This window comes from Helicoverpa armigera, chromosome 5, assembly GCF_030705265.1.
Source record: "Helicoverpa armigera isolate CAAS_96S chromosome 5, ASM3070526v1, whole genome shotgun sequence".
Lineage (NCBI taxonomy): Eukaryota > Metazoa > Arthropoda > Insecta > Lepidoptera > Noctuidae > Helicoverpa > Helicoverpa armigera.
In genome coordinates this window covers 11,649,751-11,676,389 of record NC_087124.1, presented here as the reverse complement: position 1 = coordinate 11,676,389, position 26,639 = coordinate 11,649,751, and the positions used below count along the sequence as shown (strand labels likewise).

The 26,639-nt window shown below is 35.2% G+C and overlaps 2 protein-coding genes across 3 annotated transcripts in view; one reads left to right on the top strand and one right to left on the bottom strand.

Moving 5' to 3' along the window:
• Window positions 1–26,639, top strand: part of LOC110381080 (trithorax group protein osa) — an 83,292-nt gene that overhangs the window by 32,575 nt on the left and 24,078 nt on the right. The window contains exon 2 of one of the 2 annotated variants that reach the window (XM_021341278.3): window positions 19,690–19,952. The exons of the other annotated variant lie outside the window; for it this stretch is intronic. Coding sequence (XP_021196953.2) covers window positions 19,871–19,952 — 82 coding nt within the window. The 5' untranslated portion in view covers window positions 19,690–19,870. The remainder of the gene's footprint in view (window positions 1–19,689; window positions 19,953–26,639) is intronic. 2 annotated transcript variants of the gene reach the window in all.
• LOC110381081 (uncharacterized) lies at window positions 5,717–7,422 on the bottom strand. Its single transcript, XM_021341279.3, has 2 exons — window positions 6,608–7,422; window positions 5,717–6,381 (listed from the first exon to the last, which is right to left on the bottom strand). Exons 1-2 carry the CDS (start codon window positions 7,394–7,396, stop codon window positions 5,929–5,931), a joined length of 1,242 nt encoding a protein of 413 aa, XP_021196954.3. The 5' UTR covers window positions 7,397–7,422; the 3' UTR covers window positions 5,717–5,928.

Sequence of the window (26,639 nt, the reverse complement as noted above, 5' to 3'; positions counted from 1 at the left end):
TTCATCACCCACGCTATCACTACTGAGTTTTACGTGTTATTTACAAAATACACGTTTTTTATCTAATAAAACATGTTGGTCATAAAGCTTGCTGTGTGTGTTATCTGTATCATTTATAAATTAAGCTGGCGCCTATGTGTAAAGTAAGATTTACACTTCGTGTCAAATAATTTTGGCGCCTCGCATATGCGCGTGCCTTTTTTAACCAACTTCAGAGCTACAAACTTACTGAGGAGACCGGGAGCTATACTTTAGGTTGTGCTTTAGGCACCTATTAGTTATACTCCTAATTGACCAATATGGTACTGAAGATAGATAGCTATAATTTAAATAAAACTTATACTGTTAATAGGCTTTTCAATTACTATAATACATATTGGATAGCTAATACTATGATTATCTTTTCGTCCCTTCTAATGCTACACTCATAAAATCTAATACCTAGAACAATCTACAAGAACTTAAAATTGAGAAAATAAATCTGAAAAAACATTTTCACTCTCAAAAGATAATCTGTTTTGAGAAAATACAATAGCATTTATGAGTCCTGTCTACACTTAGTGCCCAAATAACGTACACAATCAAATCAAATGGAAATTGGGAGCAGCATCTGAGCGCCATACAAATGTTTGTTCGACGCTCGGGGATTTGAATTTGATGACCGCGAGTGTAAGTCGACAAAATTCCAGTTCAATTTTGGATGGAACTTGCGAACGTATTGAAGTTTCGTAATCTTTTAGGATGTTTTAGCTGTGCAACTGTTATCGATAAAATCTGCATAGATATTATAAATGTTAAAGTAACTACTGAACCGATTATTTTTTTTGATACACAGACAGTCTAGAATCTGAGAAAGAACATAGGCTTTTACCCGGTTGTGGAGACTCTGGGACGTGGGTGAAACGGCGGGGAATTAAATGCCAAAATTAAATTAAAAACCCTTACATTAAGTATTAAAATTATTATTTTCTTTATTATCACAACACAATTATTAACACAGCTAGAACTGTTGAAAATCGCAACACAAAAAATAATCAATTTACAGAAAAATAAAAAAAAAGCACGCCTTCTAAAAGAAACGCCTAGAATGACAGCAAAAGAAATATTGTGGCCCAGCAACGAACACAAATGAAGAATTATTTCTCATAGACGAGGAGATTTGGGCGAAACACAAAATCTTATTTATTTTAGTTATGGGATAGGGTTATTGTTATGTGATACCTACGTGAATTGAATGTTTATATGGGTGCCCAGAGTCCATAGGTACGAACAATATATCCAAGTCTATAGCATATTAATATTAAGAACTTAATTGCGCTGTGTCTTCGCATCATAGCCTATCTACGTCTAGTAAGATATCTGCTATAATGCCTTTTTCAATCAAAGTCACAATTGATTCAGCCGTTGGAGCTTAAAACCGCAACAAACAGGTTTTCAGATAATTGGAGATACCAATGTACTAAAATCCTTTCGCATATTTTGTATGAACGGATTAATCCCATAAATAATCTTGGGTTAAAAGCCCATTGAACACGACTAATTGCCTGCTGAAAACCTGTATGTTTACTAGTAGGAATATACAAAGGTTCAGTAGCAATAATAAACTATTTTTCATTTACGTCATTCCTGAATGGAAGTGTAAAAGTTAAATAAGCCGTGAAATGATTCGCGAAACTAGTTTCATCTGGTTGCCCGTGCGGTTTTACTGTATTACCCTGTTTCGCTTCGTTCAAATATTTTGTATACGGAATCCCAGTGTTAGTGTATAGTTTTCGTCGGTTTAAATGTTGTATTACTAGCTGTTCCACATACTCCCTGAAGGAACTAATTTCCGCACCCGTATAAAAAGTCGCCGATGCCCTTTCTCAAGCTCTAGACTCTAGAATATCTGTGTACCAAACATCATTTCGATCAATTTAGGTGACTCTCGCCTCTCGCCAATATACTCCTAGAAAGCTACTAAATAAGTTTAGGAAAATGAGTGAGGAGCAGTTTACTACTACTATAACGATAATACGACAATACATAACCTAAACTAGAGAAATTATTTTTCAAACGAGTAAAAGGCTAGGCAGATGATTATTTGCACTTGAGATTTATTTAACAATTAAATTGTGGAGATATTTATTTACTAAAAGTAGTTGTAAGTTACAAGATACCGCATCTCCTTTCAAATTCACAATTCTCATGTATTTTTAAACTAAATCCGATACCAGAGAGAATTTGCTAAGAAGCTTTAATACTTTGTAGAAGCAGCAAAGACCGTGTATTTCTAGCTTACGAGATTTACGTTCCGTGCTACCGCTGGAAAGGTATTCCTTTTCACGTAATATTGTATTTATCAACATTAATATTATGGAAAGGTATTTAGTTGAATGTTAGTTATGTGGTAAAGTGAAACTTTTGGAAACAGTAGAGAAAAATGTCTATGATGCTAACATAATAAACCCGAAGAGTATGTTTATTTGCTTGAATTGCAGTGTCTTGAAGTGTAAGATAGTCTATTTATCAAGGGAGGCTAGCTTTTCATCCGATTCTGTGGAACACTTCCCATGGGACGCTTTCGGTGAAACCGTAAGCGGAAGCATTGTTTAATTCAGAGTAAAATCTATGATGATGTTTTTTACAACACTTCATATAATGGGAGTCATTAAATCACTCCTTCCTGTAAATAAAGCGAAAGGGAGTGTCAATCTTTACTGAATAATGTAGCTTCCCCTAATTTGCCGTTCTCCTTCCAATCATTCCTTATTTGTCACATAAAGTTCAGTTTAACGTTCATAATGAAAGTTTACGAAGACACGAACAAAAGGTACTATCAAAATAATGTACTTATATCTATCAGGCTGAGAGAAGTAAGTAGGCATCTGTAGGTACCTTCTCCCTTTAGGCATTTTCTCCTCAGGCCATCTAGGGGATGTCTGCAAAAGATCGCTTTTAGTGATAAGACCGCCCATTGTGACACCTACTTTTATTAGGTTTAGGCCGTTCGTACAGGCTACGCAAATCTTCGACGGTCGACGTTTTTAGTTTCTGAGCGACTTGCGAGAGACTGGCAAAACAAAATGTTGGGGAAGATTTATTTTCTGATAGTCATGACAATCAAATAGTTGGGCATCGAAAATTGTAGCCTAGTGAACGAAAGACCTACGAACGTAAGTAAAACACAGCGTGAAGACTGAACAGTATTGAATTAATGCATTTTTTATTAAAAAGGTAAAAGAAATACAGACTAGGTACACAAAAAGTAAATAAATCTTTAGATAGGTTGTACAAACCCTAGCTTTCTTTCCTTCTTTTCTCTCGCCGTAAATATGGCTTAAAATATTTGGTGAAAAGCGTCTTATTAATTATGACTTCGCACACCATAACGATGCGGTAAAAGCCCTGTGCGATGCGGTCAAATGTCCGCCGGGGCATTTCCCGATCATTCCCGAGCGTTCCCGGATCATTGCGGTTTTGCGTCCAGCCTGTTTAGCTTGCGAATTAATCAATTGATCATTGTTCTTCGCAATTGGCTGGTTCCAGTAACATGTTTGTAATTCAAATTAGGGGTTTGTGATTGAAGGGTCAATGTGTATGTTTGATGGATTTCTTGAATTTATTGATTAGGATATCTTTCTGAATTAACATGCTCAAGAACGCACTGCGTATCTGTGTTTAGGTCATTCCACAAGATGTCCTTCGTTACCCTTAGCATTTATTTATGTTCCAGCGTCATTGAAAATTTATTATAATCGGGATTACCAAATATAATTGCAAAACTTAAATCCGTTTACAAACAATCTCTCAAAATTTGAAATCATATTCCCAGTAAACAGAACTTAACAAGAACAGCGAAACACTTCGTACAAAAATAAACACGTAGTAGAAATCTTACGCTTTAGTCTACAGAGACACATTTATATAAGTTAGTTTGTGCCCCAAGGAGGGTCTGTCTCGGTCGATATCACCCCTTCGAGGGGAACTTTCGGGCGAAGTGCGTAGTTTCAACATCCATTGATGATTTTGTAGGGGCGGTCTAATCGGCGACGGGAACCAAAGGAGCAATGAATAGTGAAGTGGGGGATTGGGAATGTAACGTTATAAATTTGTGAGGAGACCCTGTCTGTGCATTCCAGATGTCGGCGAATTACGTTTGGAGGGCAATTTTAATGAGAATAAGAAAGTTTATGAGAAATTATTGGGTTTTGAGAGAGTTTGGACGTTCTGAATTGAAAGAGGTAGCTGCTATTGAATTCTTGTGTAGGCAGATCGGCATTTCTTTAGTAAGTAACACTTCAATAGCATTGCAAATGATTTAATTTTATTTAATTTTCTAAGTCGTGGTGGCCTAGTGGGTAAAGGACCAACCTCAAGTACGAGGGCGCGGGTTCGATCCCAGGTCAGGCAAGTACCAATGCAACTTTTCTAAGTTTGTATGTACTTTCTAAGTATATCCTAGACACCATTGGCTGTGTTTCGGATGGCACGTTAAACTGTAGGTCCCGGCTGTCATTGAACATCCTTGGCAGTCGTTACGGGTAGTCAGAAGCCAGTAAGTCTGACACCAGTCTAACCAAGGGGTATCGGGTTGCCCGGGTTACTGGGTTGAGGAGGTCAGATAGGCAGTCGCTTCTTGTAAAGCACTGGTACTCAGCTGAATCCGGTTAGACTGGAAGCCGACCCCAACATGATTGGGAAAAGGCTCGGAGGATGATTTAATTTTCTAAGATAAAGTAGAGACTGACTTCAAGAGACAATAAAAATGCCAAAAGGTATAAAAAAATAGAAGAATAGAAAGATAATATATTGTGTCCATGTCACAGACCCTCAAATAATACAGTTTATCGACTCAATAAAAACAATTGTGAAACTCCCTACACTTGAAACACACATAAGAAAAGATAAAGTTTTTACGACATCGACATCTCAACTTGTGATCTTAAATAAAGTTACAGTAACTTCGATTCCATGGTAATGTCATAAATAAGGGAAAGACGAATCTTTTCTACAATCTCGATAGATCTTGTGGGGTAGGAGTTTGAATAAAACATGTATTTATGGTTTTACACAGAGTGGTTGGTGCGAATGTCAAAGTGATCTCTGTAACAAATAGACAGATTTTGGAAAATAATAGGAATGGTAAATGGTAAATAATTATAATATCAATGTATCTAATATTTAAAAATGTCATCATTGTGTTTTAGAGTGGTTAAATAATACCGATGTGATCATAGAAGTAGACGAATGCTGATAACCAAAATAGTCGTCTTTGTTTTGTGAGGTTTAATACAGTACATAGTTACCATAATTTTTCTGCTTTATTTGTTTCCATTCCAAATATTCTGTAATCACAACAGTTTTTATCCCATTACTTCCAGCCATATTACAAAAAATAACAAAACCTAGGAATCTCAATCGATTATTCGATTTAAAAGCGAGATAAATAATGGTATTTCCTCGATTCCGCATGCATCATCTCATGAATCGTTTTACTATCGAATTTAAAAGCCGAGCGGCGTAAACATCGGATATTCCTAGATAGTTTCACGATGAAGCTACACAGACGGACATACAGACGCGGGGTAAACAGTTTGTCGTTTGTGGACGCCGCTATTTACCAGCCCGCACACTATTATACTGATATATACATAAAAGAATATAGGACCATAATTTTCCTTTGACTATTTAAAAGAACATCCTTCGAAAGGTTTAATTTAAAGAAAAAAAAACGTTTGCTATTTATAAAATATAAATATTTATTATTATTTACAAATTAATAAATAAAATTCTGGGTTCAACGTATAACTATGAAAAATGTTATAAATGCAGCTTCAAATTATAAATTTTCAAAGTTACTCGGTATTTTGGAGTGTTCCCTGAAATTCTTATATATGCCATTTAAATTGATCAGTCTAATAAATTACAATTCCTATAACTTATAACTTAAAACAATCCAAACTGTTCGTAGCTAGCAATAACATCCTCTATTCTACCCTTGATCCTACCAACAGTCGCACTCTGCAAGTTCTCCGACTTCAAAGTTGCTGTGGCGTCGTCTAAATGCGCTTTTTTGAACGACTCCAAAATTTCCGTCGCTTCTGTCGGATCCCTCATTAGAAGAGTAGCAAACAATATACAATGATAGAACATGAATTGAGCGTATTTCTTTATATCTGCATCCATCTGGTTTCTTGGGTAAACTATGGCAGCTTTTAGTCCAAAATTCGATAGTGACTTGTCTAGTTCTGAGTAGTAATGGTCTATCCAGCTGGGATAGTGTTTGGACCTGGTTTCGTGGTCGGTGCAGTTGAAGATGATGTAGAGGAGATCAAGTGTTGGGTTACCGTCGGTTGCGAATTGGTAGTCGATCATGATGGATTGTATTGAGTCACCTTCCTGCGAGCGAAAGTAGATTATGTTAGTCTAGCCTTAAACAATTTTACAGTGCACGGGCTACTTGCAATGCAAATAAACATTGACACAAATAAATAAGTTTCAATTCATGAAGTAAAGAGTTAAATTTTGCAATTTTATCAAACATCCTGTGCCAATGATTGATGATGAGAAGTATGAAAGGAAGCGGTTGAAATCGCCGTTAATCGTAAAAGAAGAATGTGCTTACCATTTTAAACATAATATTATTCGTCCATGCATCTCCTTGTTGAATAACATTATGTCTTTGACTTCCACTTGCTACCAACTGGGCCCGCCCTTTGAACGTTTTAATAAGTTTATTTTCAATTAAATGTTTATGCTTATCACCAAGAACTTCTATAGTATCAGCTTCCAATAATTTCCAGTGATTATTCATCAAAGGGTTTGAGAACACTGTATTCCAACCATCTGTCAGTTTCTTTTTAAACTCTTCATACTTTTCCGGTTCTTGCTTCTTCAGAACGACTGAAAGAGAATGGTACACCGCTAAGTCTTTTAGTACCTTTCTCATACATTCATTGGACAATGATTCAAACTTATCCAGCATACTGAATTGTGATTCATTCAAGTCTTCTAATATAATAACTTCATTGGGAGGTTCGTTGAGAGATCCATAGCATTTTGCAAACCTAAATAGATCCTTTTCTGGTATTCCTGCTGCTTTCTGCAGCTGCACGAATTTTGGCAATACCTCTGTGTACATGATGTGTTCATTACGAAACGTAACTTCATGATTGGTTGAGTGTCGAGCCATTTCATCTGTAGCGGCGATTTTGACAATCATTTTCATGCTTCCATCTTCGCCTTCTATGGTGATTCTCTTAACATTTCCTACAAAATTATCACCGGCTTTCCCAACTGTGTTGAAAATTACTCTTTTAGCTTTTAAACCTTGTTTTTCTACTACTTTATTGACGAACTCCAGTTGGGGTTCGTTTAGGCTTTCAAAATCACCTTCGAACTTGTATTGCGCCATGATTGCTTTAGACACTAACTTGTTACTGAAATGGTGTTTCAATTTATATGAATGTGTTATCTCTGTCTGGTCTGGCTGTTGATCGGATGAGTATAAGATAAGATACGTTATATTTGGTGTTTATTTGTATATCTGCTAAGTCATACTATGCGACTGAAACAATTATGATCAACCCATTCATATTTTTAATACTTTAGTAACGCGCGAGACGAAATCCTATAGCCTTCCTTGATAAATGGAAACACTGAACGAATTACTTAAACCTGTCCAGTATATCCTGAGATTAGCGCGTTCAAGCAAACAAATATCAGACGATAAAGATGTTGTGAGGATGGTGATGCAGCATCGGCATGAATGTGAAACGATGGATAGATGGTGTAAAAGTCGATATGGCTAGAAATAATGTTACTAGTGAGATAACGGCAGACGGAAGAGTATACAGACGGAAGAAGAAAACATGCAACGCCGACCACAAATAAAAAATGGGATAAATGATGATGAATGGATGTTAGTTGCTCTTTGAATTTTTTCACAAGTTTTCCCTGTTCCGTTACAAATCCGTAATAATTGGATCAATGATGAGCCATCACGGTTCAGCAAAAATGCTTATCTGGTATTAATTTTTATGAACTTTGGATCCATAAATCTCTATAAATTGGACATTGGTCTTTTTTTATCAATACTACAGCAATTGTAATCAAGACAGTAATTATTTTAATGCATTTATCAAAATTGGTATCTTTTTGTTATCTGTGGAGGTGCAAGTCACTATTAGCTGTCTAAATAAAGACAAATATTATGTTATTGTAGGTTAGTTCCAAAATACCTACGTTTTTATCTAAATAGTGTAAAGTCATCGATGGATATGAGGTTTATCATTGTATATCTACTTACTTTGTAGTCATTATTTAATTATACAGTATTGATAAACTTAATTGCATTGTAATAAGAATGTAGATTTTTATAATATAAATTTCGTGTATTAAATTCAAAATTAAAATCAGTCATTTTACACTTTCCAGTGAAATAACACAGTTCCCAGATTTCTGGCAACACTGCTTTTAATATTGTCTGAGGCTTTCCGCAGACAACGTATTCTGTCTGCGGTATTATTTCATGCTGGCAACTCTGTATTAGAGTTTCTAGGAAACTATAAAGCTCTCAAAGGGTAGGTATTACTTACTGCATACATGCAAATGGGATGCAATATATTAGCAATGAAGTTTTAATGAAGCCAGTCAACTATCGTACTTGGTTAATAAATTCATACTTAGCTACAGATCTCGACAAATAATTTACTGAGGGAAAGAAAAAATAAAAATGCAATAATATAGCATTATTCAACATAGAGTAACATCAAAATATTTCCTACAAAAAGCATTACCAGAACAAAAGTTAATAAATTCATACTTAGCTACAGATCTCGACAAATAATTTACTGAGGGAAAGAAAAAATAAAAATGCAATAATATAGCATTATTCAACATAGAGTAACATCAAAATATTTCCTACAAAAAGCATTACCAGAACAAAAATACAAACATCCGAATTGAGAAACTACTTTTTGGGAAGTTCGTTACAAATACTATGCTAAGAGTATCACTGATGAAAAAAAGATTTCATTCCTTTACTGCTTAGAATAAATTTTATTTACTTCAGCAGTAGGTACATAAAGACCTGTCCACCACCAGACTCAAGTAACCAACAACCTGCCTCAGACTGCTTCATTTGAAAAACTTATAATTAAAACCGCCCTGTAACAAATAAACCATTTAAACTTACTTTAACCTTCCCATAAACTGTTTAGTTCAAGTTTATTACTATAACAAAGCCTCATTTGTAAGGAACGTTAACGTGCAATTTCCCGGACTACGGACTTCAGACCCCGGACCCCGGGAGTCCGGGATTCAAAATGGCTCCGTCTCAAATTACTCGCGATAAATTCATCAAGGAGAATTGTGAAGGAATTTTAATAAAGGATATTGTTAAAGATAAAAAAAAAATCTTTACCTTACCGTATCGTAGGTATCGTATAAGCCTTTGAGTATTTTTCATAATGATTAGGTATTGATGAAGGAAGATATATTTAGTACCTACTTACATTGTATTATGGTTATATCTACGAAATACTGAAACGTTACTTAACTTCAACTTTTACTTAAGTCTTTCTGTGTGACATTCAACAAGCATAACACTTTGTAACCGTACCTATGTAATTTCAGTCAAAATAAATGAATCCTGGTATCACCATTGAAAAATTTAACGCTCATCATTTCGTGCATAAGTAACAAAATCATGAATATAACTTTTGAGTGTTCCGTTTAACTCTAACTTCGGTATAAATAAAGTGCTTCACAGGAGCGACATAAAATCTTACATTCACCTACATTTTATGGAGACTTTTTACAGCTTTATCAGCGTTGAAGAAAAAACGTTTTGCAGTCCTGGTTTTTATTTGTTCCAATGAAAGGACCCTCATTTGTTTAGGTCCACGAGCAGTAAATATTTGCAGCCGACGTCCACTGCTTTCACAGCACTGGCCGACCATAGACTTTTTATCTTTTTGTTCTACCGGCTGCAATTCAAATTTTTCTTAGCGGCAATGAGGACGAAATGGTTTTATAGTTGCTGTTTAATGAGTCGTCGGTTTTGTAAGATAACAGATGTTTAAATTTTAAACCAGAAGATTAAACCTCATGTACTATGTGCTATCTTTTTTTACATAAATATATATGTAAAAAACTAGGCTTCTTCTCATTTTAAAAACAATATAAAACCAAAATACGAGACAGGCCCGGAAAAGCCGAACGTATCGTATGGCGCTAACATATCAAATTGCGTGACAGGTTTTTTTGTCGGTCAAAATGTCTCGCGTGTAAGAAAACCGAAAAATCCGCTAGTAACAGCACGTGATTGACTACAGAACCACTCGAGGGGATAAAAAAAACAAATGCAAAGCTGTCGTGACAAATCTGCCGTCATATTGCAAACGTGACCACTTTACAAGTTACATATTGCAGTGACAAAATGACGGTACATTTGGAGACAAAAAATGATGACCAATTTGTAGAATCGCATGTTTGAATTGCCAGGGGGGATAAGCAGAGCTTTCTTTCTTCTTCAATTTGACTAATGTGTGTTCTAATGGTATGGATGTATGTATTTAAAATTAGCTGATTCCTGTTGATCGGACGCAATCAAACTTTTCGCATTCAGGTTAAACGTAGGTTATGTCCTTTTTCAGACCCTAAACTATCTGTGTTACTTTCGCTTTTATAATACTACTAAGGGACAAGTAACTGAAAGATTTTAATGCCTACATATTTTATTCACTATTTTTAACCCAGCCTTCAAAATTGTTTACCTTATTTTACCAGGTAATCCAAGAGGAGCCCTACAAAAATCCTGATACTTCATAACAAGCGCCCCACAGGACTATATTTATAACGGCTCCGAGCTACGATGATTGGCTCATTAAACATGATTACACTGGCGATAAACTGATACACGCGCTATCAACTTGCTCCTCATTACTCGTAAATACTGACATATTTTTAGATGCCACGTTATTTGTGTGCTGCGTAGATTTGTGTTTGTGACGTTTTATCCCCTGATGGAAATCAAACAAAAATAATTCCGACGAATTGAGAATCCCCTTCATTGTGCATAAGCATTTAAGTTAAGCGTGCTTGTGATATCGTAGCTTCGTATTAGATGAACCAATGATTTTGATTTACACAGTGTTTTATTTAATTAGTGGTCAGTTTAATTACATGTGTTTTTACAAGGTTTCGCCAAGCTTTCCAAAGTATGTAACATTATTGGTCAATGTCAAGCAAAATTATATGCATTTAAGACTCAAAGTCAACCATTTTACAAAACAAGATACGTTTAACTTTGTAATATCAAACTAAGTACTTCGCTTTTCCTGGGTGTTCGCGCAGAATATCCTTGCAACATTATTATGACATAAATTCAGTAACAACACACATTCTTTCCATGTATTAATTACACACACAAGCCTCGGTGCGTCATAGAATACTTAATCACGGCGAGGGTCGTAATTCTACCTATTTAGACATGTCAGCTTTGAGGAAAAAGGGGTGAATTGGCCTCATAAAAAATACAAAGTTATCATTACGCAGAAGAGACAGAGGTCCTTTTAAAAAGATTTAAAAATAGGTTTACCCGTTTTATTTTTCGTGTGTGAAGATTTATTTTTGTCTAGCGTCCAGAGAGAAATATAGCACGCAATGTGGTAAAATGTAGCCTATCTCCGTCTTCAAGTTACTATTTTTGTGCTAAATAATCTTAGTTCAGCTATTTTAGCGTCAAAGGCTGGGTAACAAACTTACTTTCATATATTTTATACTTAGTAGCTAGACCTAGAAAAATAAAAATCTTAATGTTCTTCACAATTACATCAATCAGTGTTAGATACACTAGCCATTTTTTAACGCCTTCCACATATACAAAAAGATAAGCACCATTTAAACTTCCTATTATATATATCAATACGTGAGATTTCTTTCACGGCCCCGATCCTTTGTTGCACACACTGCACAAAGGCTTCATGGAATTACAGCCTCAGTTCCCTGCATTTTTCGTTATCTGCTTAACGTAAAAATGTAATTTTAATTCTGCGTAAAAACCTCGCCTATTTGTTTGTAAAGGTTTTCTTTGTCAATGGGTTTTATTATCGTTGTTTGTTTGTGGTGAGAAGCTGGAAGAAGCTGTCTAGCTGTTGCTTTGTTAAAGCTGTTTAGTTCCAAGTGAGATGTCCATTAGGATTGGCCTTTCTGGTTAACAGGAAGCTTGTCTTGTCTTTCATAACTACCAAACGCATGGATAGTGTGAAAGACAATATGGCTACAAAGAATATAACTTGTGTGATGACATCAGGTAGAGGAGTGTGGACGAAGAAGACATAATATTATTATAGTCACTACACCGACTCTAAATGAAATTGGGCTAAGTGCAAGAAAACGATGATGATGATTCCTTTAGGTTTATCCTCAGTTTTAAGGACCCGTTACATTACAAAAAACCAACTAAAATATTTGTTTGTCGCACAAAATGAAGTTATAAATCTTTGCTTGCAATGAATCATTTTTATTTACAATCGCATAAACATGCAAGAGTGGGTATTGTTTAAACTGAGCCGTGTAAACAGAGCTTAGTGTTCATCAAACAATTTGATTTGTGGCTTCAGGAAAATGCTTCAGTGTTTGTATCAATTTATGTAGGAATCATTTTGTTGCTATGTTTCATAAACAATAATATCACACCTCTTCATTCTTTCTATATTTATGCAAGAAGGTATATGGGTTAGGTTAGGTACCACAACTCGTCACATAGGTCATCATCATCATTTCATCCATAGGGTGTCCACTGCTTAACAGCCTTCCCCATTAATTTCCAAAAGGAACCACCACGTAGGTCAAAGAGTATGTTAAATATCAAGACTGATTTGTGACCATAGAATATAATTCCTATTAGGTTAAAAAAGTGATGTAAGTAAAAGTAACAAATCTAAAACAATAGCCAGCAACTATAGTCAGCTTGAAGTAAGAACACAAAGTAGCTACTCCAACTCGTCACTTCTCTATTTTGCGTCGTAAACTGAATAACAATCACTTAGATGTGTGCGTCGAAATCACGGAGAACAGAATGACTATCGGAGGTGCCATAACGGAAAACCGCCTTAGAAAGTAGCGCGCCAAAATGTGAGTGAGCGGGGGACGAGAAACATTTCTGTTTTCGCCCTTATACGTCTTCCTTGGATCCGACCATTTTAGGTAATACCAAAAAAACTTTGACAGATGTCTCAAAGAACTCAAATGCCTTGTTAGTTCACTCGTAAAAGATCGATTTGATCATGCTCACCGTAAGAATTTGACCTAGAAGAAGGCGCCTGACCTACCTGCATTATGGCATCTCCGCTCATCTTTTCTTACTCCGTGGTCAAAACACACACATACACCCCAAATACGCAGTTAGTCAGAGCTTAAACAACGGGCGTCTGATTCGCGACCTCTCATCTACAAAGGTGGGGTACTCGATAGACGAGAGCAAAGGGCTCTGAGGGCCCTCTTGCCACTTAGACAGACCTGCCACTACTTGGGCCCTGCGCCGTTGCACGTTTGTTTTTCTAACACGCAAGCAAGTTTTGTGTGTATGTGTGTGAGGATGCAGACTCTTATGACGACAATGAAAAACTACTTCTATTGTTAAGTTATGAAGGATGTGCTATATAATATATGCTATATATGGATGTGTAAAGGGTTGGGGTTATAGTGGTAATAATAAAAATTGCGGAATTTAATAACATTTTCATATGCATATTTTTTGTGTGCTTTTTTGAATATGTGAATGAGTAAAAAATTCGAAATAATGAAATCAGTGGAAAGTAATTCCAGGATAAAAACGTACTGTTAAAATATCTTCCTATATGAAAATAAAATAAAAACGATGTTTATTTCATCACAACCTGTATATTGCAATATAAAATGTGAAAAAAATCAACAACTTTTAATACTTAAATCGAAAAAAAAATGCTTATAAAGTATCTATAGCTATTATGCCAAAAGTAATGAAGAATTATTTGCATACTTAACGATTACGACATCATTAAGCCGGGCTAAGATTGTCTTAAAGCCGTATTTAAGATCAAACTTGCGAACTTAACAAACTTAGCCCGCGGCATTCATCTTCCTCAGTTAAATATTACCGTTTACGTGTCATATTTCTGTTTAAATTGCCCTATCGAGATTTGAGTTGAGATGACAAAAGTTTAAGTTTGACTATGAAAGATTAATATTAAGTTTTGTGATTATTTATAATGATGTCTATCCGGTTATTTATAATTAAAACTAGCTTCTGTTTTCACCCGCTTTTATGGCTTCTAGTGTCATGGGAACTACATACCCTTCCTCTATAAGTGGGCTATCTAACACTGAAAGATTTTCCGCCCAGTAATTCCTGAGTTTAGCGCAATCAATCAAACAAAGAAACAGTAAGGCTCTTACTAACTAAACCTACCCGTGTTTCTATGCCAAAACCAATCATCTATTTTGTGTGTAATGTTACATTTCATGGCACAGATATACAAATATAGGTAACCTCATAAAGTCATTGGAATCGCCTGTAAGATTTACGCGACGATCACAAAAACTTTACTATCATTCCAGCTTCCAGCCTATGTTTACACACAAACTGACAAATAAAAGAAGAATTAAAACCTATGAAATTAACGTGAATATGGTGCACCTGTTATTTTTGTTTATTTGGTTAAATATAACATTAGATGTGACCGGGATTTTCACCATGTACCTAACATAAATACCAGGTTTCACCAGCGGCTTAGTCCACATCCTGTGGAAACAACTTTCGAATGAAAAGCCTCCCTTGATAAATACTTAAAACTCAAAGATTTTATAAAATCGGGCTATAGCTGAGATTAGCTGGTTCAATCAAACAAACTCTTCAATTTTTGTAATATTACTACCCAAAGGTGAGGGAAATTCGGCATTGTCATGCGTGTATAATGGGAAATGTCCATGGGTCGGTACTATTAAAGATTACTCTATCCTAATATTGTATTATTCATTGCTGAGAATCTTTAACACCACCACCAGATTTGGCCAATTTCCTAATTTCTTCATGTAGTCCAAACAAAAAATCTTATATCATTCACTTTATTATGTTTCCCTTAACAAGTCGTGTCACATAAAAATTCCAAGAGTTTGTGTAAAAAGAGTATAAATAAAGTTTTCGTGACCAATGCAATTATGTCGTACGGAAATTATTTACATAGTAATTCTGTTAATGTTTGATTTGACACGTGCTACATCTTGATAGCGTTATTTTAATTAATCACTGTTATTATCACTATAAATACTTATAAGTATGTTATATTATTATCTATAACTTAGATGCTAATCAGTAGTATTATAAAATGTCCTGTCATGTCTATTCGCAAAACTCAAAAACTACTGTACGAATTTTCATGCGGTTTACACCAATAGGCAAAGGGGTTTACTTGGAAGGTGTAAACATTGTCTTGTGAGGTATGTGAAACCGGGATAGGTCGTTAGTCTTTGTGTCTTTGTTTAAATGAATAAATAACATAGTCATTTTTCCATATTTTAAATTAATACCCAATTGACAACAAGAAGCAAGCCTATGAACATAGAAAACTTGGAAAGTACCCAGTTGGCAGCAAAAAGCAAGCATATGAATATCGGAATCTTGGAAAACCCCTTTAAAAAGAACAGCCAAAATAATACACTTATTATGAAGAGATTACCAACCAATATCAATAACTTAATACCTACCCCTACTAACACACTTAACATGAATAGCCGAACATCTAAATGCCATCAGGTCCGGGTAAAAATAATTGGCGTATGCCCGGGGCGCGGATAAAAAACAATGTGCCTTCACAATGGCCCATTTGACCGGGTTGCTTTGTTCCAGTAATATTAATAAATACTGCAATTGGCCCATTTTTTGACGAAAACCAATTTGGGAGCGGACTTTATGGAAAATAACTGGGTGGGCAGCATTTAGATTTATTTGCCTAGATAGTGCTCGTGTAGTTGAGAATTCATTATTTGGGCTCGGTTCAATATTTTTATTGAAGTTTGATTTTATTTTGTGAGAAAATAGTGGGTTTGGTTTTTATTTGCATTCTATAAATGTAATACATTTCACAAAGGTGGGTAATAAACAATGAACAGAACTAGGTAGGTATTTAAAAACATTTAAACATAATATTTAAATTCCCATCGAAGGCTTTTTATTGATTAAACAATCAGAACATACAAAAAACAGTAGTTACGTCTGTCTTTTTTCGATGAAAGGTAATTGAAACTTTCCCATTAGTTCTAAATCAATATTTTTAATAAAGGATGAAAACCATAGAGAAAAAACTTTCCTGCCTTCGTTTATATGCAAACAGAGTCGCTCCTTGTAAAACACTGGTACTCAGCTGCATCTGGTTAGACTGGAAGTTGACCCCAACATATTCAGTTGAGAAAAGGAAGATGACGATGTCAACTACATAGAAAGAAGTCAAGTAATGCAAGAAAATACAAGTATTTATTCGCAAGGTAGAACCACATTTAATTCACGAAGAGGTAAGAAAATAAATTCAAGTTCCCAAGTCCACGTGGCTGACCTATATACTTACCTGCACTACTGGTCTCCTGGGACACACAGCTAGATTCGCAGATGCATTTACACGTTTACAGGCACGTGCAACTAAAGTTTACTTAGGTTAGTTTACTTTGTTTGTATGTTTGCCTGTGAGAGAATTTTAGATGTTCTAAGAATGACCATATCAAGGTGAGATTGCATCAAAATTGTTTGCACACACTTGTTCATGACCGTTTGCAAGAACTGCGGACCGGATTTTGACGAATCTTTATGCTTAAATACATAGCTTATAATAACATTAGTATATAATGTTTTTTAGCTAGTGTTGATATTACTTCTAGTACATCGGGACATTGGTTAAACTTCGACCGTTGAAATCTCGTTATTAAAATAGTTGGCGTAGTTTTGACAGAAAATGGACATGGAAAATCCCATAAAAGCATTGCCACATAATAAAAACATGAAATAACAACATAATACATTACAATAGCCTTGGCACATAATCATTATTCCTAAAAATACATTTGAAAACAATAATATTAGACTAACAGATACACAACTTTGAAAAAAACATCATTACCATCGTAAACTCATTATTGTCGGCCATGAAAAAACACATATTCACACTACTTACATTTTATATGAAAGTATTATTATCCGTGATGAAAAGACCTAAGCTCTACAAAGACCGAGCTAGAGGGTTGATTTGGACGAATGGATTGAAAGACGATATGGCTGTCGATGACGTCAGATAGGAAATGGCAGAAAAAACATGCAATACCTACACTAAATAATATTGGGAAATTGGGATGATGACGAAGAAGTGAATCCGAATGTCTAGATTTTCTTTTAAGTCTTTTAATGTTACTCTTTTCTTTAATAACCATTGGCATTCACATCAAAAAGAAGTTTCCAACCGGCATAAACTTGTTTCACGTTGCAGCGCAACAATTTGTTTCCTGATGTACTTTCTGTAGAAGGCGTATAAAAAACAAAAAGTTTAACGCACGCCCTTGTGAAGAATAAGAAGTTGCGGACCAAACAGAACGTATCTGTCCAATGAGTTTGAAGAGCCATCCAAAACGTAGCAATTAATAAAACAACAATTATGAGAAACACGCTCAGTCACACACAAAAGCTAATGTGAAATCAATTTGCAAATTGCGATTCCAACAGTGCATCAATGAATGCGTTCGGCCGTGACATTCGCTCATTACCAGCCATCGCATCGCCTGAGGCAGTCATTATGATAACTGACAGAAGACCAGTGACAAATTATATCGGCTATAAATCAAATATTTTATGGCTGTAATTTGAACATATTTGGAAGTCGTTACGGGTGGTTAGAAGTCAGGAAGTCTGTCAACCAGTCTTACCAAGGGGTATTGGGTTGCTCAGAAAACCGTGTTAAGGACGTCAGATAGGCAGTCGCTCCTTGTAAAGCACTATTACTCAACCGGTTAGACTTTAAGCCGACTTCAACATAGTTGGAAAACGGCTAGGCAGATGATGACCATCGTATCACCCGAAGCAGTCACTATGATGACTGACAGAAGACCAGTGACAAATTATATCGGCTATAAATCAAGTATTTTGATTTAAGTATTAATGGAAATGTTAGAACAGAAATAGAGCGTTGTTTGTTCAAATAACAACTGTGTTCGTCGATTGGGGTGTCATATTGATTTTGAAGTGGACAATACTTTAGTGATCAGTTTTCGTAAATGGTTTGCGCTAACAGCAGGGTCCAAACTTAGGTTGTGTTCAGTTTAGACATAATAACGAAATAAACTTTATTTATCTTACTTCGATTAATTACAAAAAGTATTTGTTTTACCTTTGTTGTGGACGCTTTGGTATAATTTTCTTTTGGTATAATTCAGCACCCACCCTTGGTGTGTTAGTAATTTTCACATGAGCCCTTTGTCCTGCTGTGAACTGACCAATGACGTAAAAATATAATTTCAAGTGACACAAAATATTATCTTAATCTAAACAGGGATACTTATAATTTGTCGTAAATTATAAGTCACCCTGAATACTAGAGGTTAGTAAATAAAAAAAAATACTAGTGGAAATAAAATTGCTGTCTCCTAAAATCCAATGTGTATGTTTGCTAGAAAATTGATCAAATGTTGTCTGCAGTGTTTACTCCAAGTAAATGCCCCGATTCTGTATGGTGTTCTACAAAAATATTGCTATCTTTGTTTTAAAGTATACTAATAAAAAAGATTAATAAACTTGAAAGAAAATGCTATACAATTGTACTTTGTCAAAACCGTATCGTTCTGCCTATATTTGCACTAGGCCTGTTTTCACCGACAACATAAACGTCAGTTCACTTTGAAAATTGTTCAATTTAATAGTAAACATTTTTTTTTAAAGAAACCTGATGTTTATACACTCTATGAACTTGGGCCTAAGTCCTTACTTTCCAGTCCAAAATTCATTCTCTTTCTCACAATGGCTTTAACAAAAAGATAGCAATATTAATGCAATTTGCCTAGCCAATTGGATCCAATTGTATCGTCTGCTCGTTTGATTGCAATCCCCTTGTTCCCTCGGGCATTCAGCTGATAAATGTTTACAGGAGCTTGTCAGTCCAACTGTTGTGCTTACCCTTTGATTGTGTAATAATTGATTTTGGAAATGATTTTAATATGTATTTTAATGTAATTGATGTTTTTTTAAAGGGGTTGGTTGGTTGGGACTTATTTGAATTACCTCTACCTATATGCAAATTAGACTAGTTTAGAAATAAATCTACATCTATGAAAAATCTAACTAAATTGAATAAATAATTTTTAGTGATGTTGTTTGGGCAACTTAGATGACCACATTTTGTTCAAAAATAACGAGGCGCCGTCATGCTGTTATAGCGAGGGGATCTAGCCACTAAGGGAAACTAAAATAAGGAAGCAGTCTAGTTCTATTGTTTCCTATTGTATTCGACTGACCTTCAAAAAGGTTATCCAAAACCATGAGCCCCTTCACCCTAATGTTTACCGAATTGTGAACCCTTGGCCCAATTTCCATAATTATCTGCTTGGGCTTATTTAACCACCCTGTATACCAGCTTCATCCAAACCTCACCCTGTATTTGTAGCTTTCTAATGATATCATTTCTTTTTCAGGAAAGGAATCATGGAGCAAAGCTTTCGTCTTTATAAATCGAAAAAACATAAAATTAAGTGGAAGTGTATTCTAAACTTTAATTGAACCAAAATCTAAGTGTGGTGATATTTAGAAAGAAATAAAAATAAAATTAAGATGATCAAGTGATTTTGTGTTGAAATGTGAATTATCTACTCAGTGATGGGGTGTGGCCAGAGTAAAATTAATCTCTACCCGCGGAGGAACAAAAATGGCGGCAAAGGGAATAGTGCCAAAAAGTCAGGTGAGCCAACCAAATATATGAAAAAAATATGTACTTACCAATATATTCATCAATCTTTTTATTTCTTCTATTCTCTCTATCATCTCATTTCCCCATTCACGCTGAAAATCACGTAACAAAAGGCCCGTAATCCATAAGAGCAATCTCCAAAAATATTTGAATCTTCCAAAAAGGTTCTACCATCCTTCGGAAACTGATATCGCTACGGTTTCAAAGGTAAATTTACCTCAAGTCAGTTTTATCCTTATTTTAATATAATACATATGCGAAAATATCTCTGCTTGTTTGTCTGTCAGTTCTGTCACCCTTTCATGTCAAGAACTACTGAAAAGATTCAAATGGGTATCTACGTAGTCTAGAACCTAAGAAAGGAGGTAGGCTACTTTTTGATTCGGTTGCGGGAAATATTTCCCTAGGGACGCGGGTGGAACCGCGAGGAACAGCCAGTTCTATATATTTGATAAAGCGAGGTATGCAAGGGGAACGCAAAAGGCAGCCGCCGACGTGCTCTAAATATTCATGAGGCTTGTAAGAGCTTAGGCTATGGTCTGGATGGTGGCGGAAGCGACACTGGTTAGGTTTTAGACGGTATTTTCAGTTTTAGCATAGTAGGTGATATGATAGGAATTTGTAATGTAAAGGAACAAAAAACAGCCCTAATAAGACGTATCATGTAGTGTTCGACTATACAACATGTTGAAGGTCAATTATTGGTATCCATATCTGGAGACACTTAAGCCCACCTTAAGATAGTTGAAAAAGGTTATCTAGAGGTCAATTTGGGGCTTTGTGATCTTTCTAAAGTGCTATCGAGGCCCTGGTACAGAAGAATAAAGATGAGATTTAGTCAATAAAAGTTTGATTCTACTACTATCTGCCTGCACCCACATCAAGAGGGGATGACTTCTTATTTCATAAAAAAAAAGCAGATGAAAATTGGCGTTAAGATGGTGAACTAATCATGCTTATCACTTTTTAGGACCATGTATGAACTAGAACGACTACAGTTTCCGTTCACAAGGCTTGACGACAAACCATTTCAACGTACAACATTTAACACTGATTAACATCTGCGGTTACCGCCACTATTTCTTCGGAAAAACCTCGACCTTATTGTGTCATTCTATCTTCATTTTCTAATACCTATTTTAATAACAGTAATTTTCCAATTGTCCTTACATTTCCAATAATAAAAGCTGTAGGTAACAGTAAATTGTTTCAATTGCTCACATTTTGTAGCTGCTAGCGTGCTTAGCCCTCATTAATCATGAACTACTTGATTAGACCAACAAGTGGTTAAAGAATGGTTATATTTTTATTTCTTTTGTAAATTGTGGTCTAATAACTCGACGATTATTGACATATGATTAATGTGTGTAAATACTTCTTCAAAGTTGAGGCATAGATCACCACATTTTCACATCACTGCATTAAGTCCGCCTTTGCAATGTCTCATGTTTCATAAAGTTTAACTAAATAAATAATAAAAATACTCCAAAACAAACTGTAGTTATCAAGTAACTTACTTAGATTTTCGTAAGTGGGTTATGATGTTTTTATGATGTCGAAATAATCGTACAAAGCAACAACAAATGGAAAAATGAGGTCGCTGTCCGGATTTCAACCCATGTTGTCAAGTCTTAGCTCTGTATTATTATTTTTCTTTTGTATATTTTCCGTCATTTTAAGTGTTACATATATCTTTCCTGTGTTATCCTAAGTATATGCATATTGTAGTGATAAATCAATTATTTATTAAATCGTCACTTCACTTTTTTACTCATCATTATATATTAAGGCCACTTCTAACAGTTCCATATTTTCAACCATTTTCGTATCACCTTTTCCAACAGCAGTTTCGCTATTGTGAAAATCAAAAATACCTAGTGACAGACTTGTCGTTCCCACAAAGCTGCAAAGTTTAACCAAATACCGGTTCAATATGTTTTCTGCGCACGTTTTAGCTGCCTCTAACTTTGCATGTGGTAAAAACGATGGGATCCACAAATCACATTTGTGACCGAATTTACTTATCGTATCAAGTTGGCGAACGATATGAATTTGGAACTACTGGAATATATTGCAGTATTGGTAGTTTACTAAGCTTTGCAGACTTAATAGTTTATCATTATCTTCTATTCTAGCTACATAGGTCATTGGAATGCCCAGATATTCATGCTTAAAAATGTTTAAATTAAGTTCAATACTTTTTCTAAGCACTTTAAATTAAGACTTATCATTAGACCAACTGAGACGAATTTGCAACTTATGATCTTTATTTTCATTACGTACAATGACAAAGTCCAGTCAAAAAGAAACAATGCCATTAAAAACACAGAGATTGCGCACACTTATAAGTGCATTCATACTCCATTCAAAACAAATGCCAGCCGCTTTCTTACTGGCTTCATTCAAAGAAATGTCCAAAACTTCTATAATAAGAGAAGCCATTGTTCACGTAACAATTAATTAAGAACTCTAATTATATGGGAGGTGCGCACGGTGAATTGTAATTGGATAATGGTTTATTATGGTTCCTCGTTTGCATAATGTTTTTCGTGTTCCTTTGGGCTTTCTTCGTGGTTATATCGGTTCTTGTACTTAGGTTACTATGATTTTCTTTCTAGTAGGCCTTGCTTGGGATATTGTGACCTTTTTTATACGATTTAAATCATTCCAATTACACTTCTCTTGAATAAATGCTACTACTCTGTATCTGACTTTCTAGCTGACACTTTTTAGGGTTCCGTAGCCAAAATGGCAAAAACGGAACCCTTATAGTTTCGTCATGTCCGTCTGTCCGTCTGTCCGTCTGTCCGTCTGTCACAGCCGATTTACTCGGAAACTATAAGTACTACAGTGATGAAATTTGATGGGAATATGTGTTGTATGAACCGCTACAAAAATATGACACTAAATAGTAAAAAAAAGAATTGGGGGTGGGGCCCCCCATACATGTAACTGAGGGATGAAATTTTTTTTTTCGATGTACATACCCGTGTGGGGTATCAATGGAAAGGTCTTTTAAAATGATATAAAGTTTTCTAAAAAACATTTTTCTTAAAGTGAACGGTTTTTGAGATATCAGCTCTCAAAGTCGTAAAAAGTATGTCCCCCCCCCTCTATTTTTATAACTACGGGGTATAAAATTCTAAAAAAAATAGAGGTGATGCATGCTAATTAACTCTTTCAACGATTTTTGGTTTGATCAAAGTATCTCTTATAGTTTTTGAGATAGGTTGATTTAACTGTAATTTACGGAACCCTTCGTGCACGAGTCCGACTCGCACTTGGCCGGTTTTTAGTTGTAGGTATAAGCATTAAGCATGTGTAATGATGAATTGCATCATATCAAACGTTTGCATGCCAAAATGGTAGAATGTACTAGGATGCTTAAACATTTTCTGTAGACACCTTATTGTATATACCTACATTCTGAGCAAATAAATGAATATTATATTCCAAAAAGTTCATATGTGGCTAATACTCACGAGTTAGTTTTCAGCTTAAATTGTTTAAACTTGAGAGAATATGTAATATGAATGAATGTACAAAAATATGAAATCTCGATAGGCTTTTCCTTTTATTCCGCTAAGGCTCAGAGTACCAAAGTGAGGAGAGAAGTTTTTAAATAACCAACAGTATTTCTGCGCTTTTGTTAGTGTGTTAGTAGTGATAACTGTTCCAAGCCGAGATAAAATCTCCTTAGTCCTACATTATACCCACAAATTTTCTTCCTTTTATCCCCAAAATAACAGCTACAAAATACACCAGAAACGTTAGAAGTTTTATTTAAATTGATGTGTCAAGCGGTATGATAAATATGTGGAGATGGCCCAGAGTATTTAACGAACCGGAACCGCCACCATCACAAATATCTACTAGAAAAAGTCTGCCAAAGTTCGTGTGGGGCGATCGTTACGCACTAAAACTGTCATGGGTACATAAGCATAAACTTGAAGCACACATCTATTAGCTAGTTTGTAACGGTAACGATGGTTTACAATACTTGATCTTACTTATTTTTATTTGATATTGGTTCCATATTAATTGTGTCCTCCGTAAATGGCGCTCTAGTACCTTTTGTTTGGCAGAAAGGAAGGAACAACAATAGCGTCTTCATCTTGGCGAGTCGATGGCAATCAGAATTATATTTTAGGTGCTCAGTATTTCGCCATGCACACGCCATTGTCAGTGGTGTCATTTTTGTTGTGCACGTATTGGAGCACATTGTTTTTGGTGCGGCACCCGCAATAGCGTATCCAGTTGTTTAAATTATCTTTGGGATCCGTTGGTAAACCTTTGCTTAATGTATTGTTTGAGACAGGAGGCGTATGCACAGATGTTTCAGCACTTATTATGTATTCAGTAGCCGGGTTTTTATCTCCCTTTTCCACTTCGCTTTAAATCATATGTGTTGCTTTTTGTGTGTTTGTTTTTTTGTTAGATTGTTGATTTTAGAATCCCGCTAGACTGAAAGCCGACCCCAAAAAAAAACTTTAATCCAGTAATGTTATATAGTTGGTCACTGTTTATATAAATCGAATCTATTTATTTGTGTTGTAAAGAGTTAATTATATCTTTTTTTTGTGTTGTAAAGAGTACGTTAAAGTTGTTACTTTTAAATAGTTTCTTTTTTCTATTGGGTTTCGGAGTAGTCCTTACAGGACGCGGGTGAAACCCTTGGCGAAAGCTAAAATACAATAGAAGTAAGTAGGAAATAAGATTTTTAATGAAGTATTTTTTCTCCTTTTACTTGACATTTGAAATTTTGTGCGACCCCCATTACTTGAACTCTTATTAAAACAAGATTTCGTGGCAATTAGAAAACTTCTGAAGGCATTCAATTTGTGTATTATTTTGGGGAAGCAATTAATTATTGTTAATACTTTAGATTGAAGTTTATTTACTTTGAAACTTTGTTCTAGTTGCTTTACTTAAGTATTGGAAGTGACACCGATCGATACTCAATAATTTATATTTCTAACCTTACATGCCTGCAGTTAGTTAACAAAGTTTAGGTACTATAATCAAGTAAATGTGATCTTTTTTTTTTAACTATGTCAAAATCATCAAATGATCCCTCCCGCTGTGGGTTAGCAGCGGTGAGAGAGTGTCAGACTCTTACTGACTAAAAACCGTCGTGTTCCGTCATAAGCCTTTTATGTACCAGGGCCGCGGTAAGTCTTTCGAACAACCCGCAGCCCTGGAGTAACTGTGATCTTGATTGTATTTTTTAGGATATAGTAGTACCTACTTCGTAATATTTGAAAAGGTTTTAATTCTGTCGGCTCAATTTGAATCAGCAGCACTCTTTTAGTAAAAAGAAAATGCCGTTACGGCATTTATAAAATATTGTGAAAATCGCCCAGCCATCTTAATCATCTCTCTCATTCTTAATATCTTCGCAATAATATAGCCAACATAACAATAGCCGACTAGGGTATTTCTCTGACCGAGATTCAGTCCGAATATCATTATGTTATGTAAATATCTAGACTTATTTAGGGTACCAGCCTATCTACCGTCCAATTAGCCAAACAACACTATTATATAATATTTTAGGCGAAACCCAGTTTCCTATCGGCCATGAATTATACATTGTTCAATTTGCAAGCTCTGTTAATTAACATTAGGTGTTGCGTCACTGATTCAGAGGCACGGAAAGCAAAACGAGCGGAGATGTCATAAAGGAGAATCTCCTAAGAAAGTCATCATCATCATCATTTTCTTACCCTATTTTTTATTTGGGATCGGCGCAGCATGTTTTTCTCTCCCATACTGTCTGTCTGCTGTCATCTCACAAGTAATGTTCTAAATAGCCATTTCAACTATTACAAAATCCACCCACAGTTTCTTTAGTTGCCAAACTGTTCGGAGGACGACAAACGTTATTGTCTCCTTATATGCCTTCTTTGGAAGTCGCCCATTTTTTTGTAGAACGGAAAATCTTCGATAGATTTTTCAAAAAACCCAAAGAAGTTCACTTGTTTTACGTTTTGGTCACGCTAATCGTACGTAGTTGACTTACAAGAAGGCGCGTGACCTAAATGCCTTATGGAATCTCCGTTCTTTGTTCCTTCCTCCGTGTCCAGAGCTCACAAGTTTGGGCTTAAACTAATTATGTTATGTAAATGTTACGAGAACTACTTAACTAAGAACATAAGTCGTGTGTTTGGTCAGATTGTAACATTTTGACAGTATTACGCATACAAATACTTTTTGTATTTAGCAGTTTTTATTTGAAGCCCTTAGTGGTAAGTGTTTACATGTTGTTCTCATATATTATAATATTGTACTACATCAATGCCCAACTCAACCGAGCGTTCATCGAAGCCTTAGCAAAAGTATGGCAGACAAAATAAGAATTACAATATATTAAACAGTAAAACCCTCCAGGCAACCGAAACAATAATAAAATCTTTATGATACAGATCTACTTATTTTTCTCACAACAGAATTTACATAATTATAAACGTTGGAATAATATAAAGTTTGTATGAATAAACTAATCAGTTTCTCGGAAGATTAAATAAATCTTTTCCTCTTGGCGCCAATCTATTACAATATTATATTACTTGTATCTTAACGCTTCGATAATTGAACAATATCGGATATTGTTACATATTAATTATCACTTAAACAAACATATAGTTTTACTTGTAATTAAGACTCTGATTGGATACA

What these genes read in the sequence shown, in the direction of transcription:
- LOC110381081 (XM_021341279.3), bottom strand. Translation starts at nt 7,396, where the DNA reads ATGGCGCAATACAAGTTCGAAGGTGATTTTGAAAGCCTAAACGAACCC. An exon ending in ATAATATTATGTTTAAAATG is followed by an intron (nt 6,382 to 6,607) that starts GTAAGCACATTC and finishes TTTCGCTCGCAG; the next exon opens with GAAGGTGACTCAATACAATC.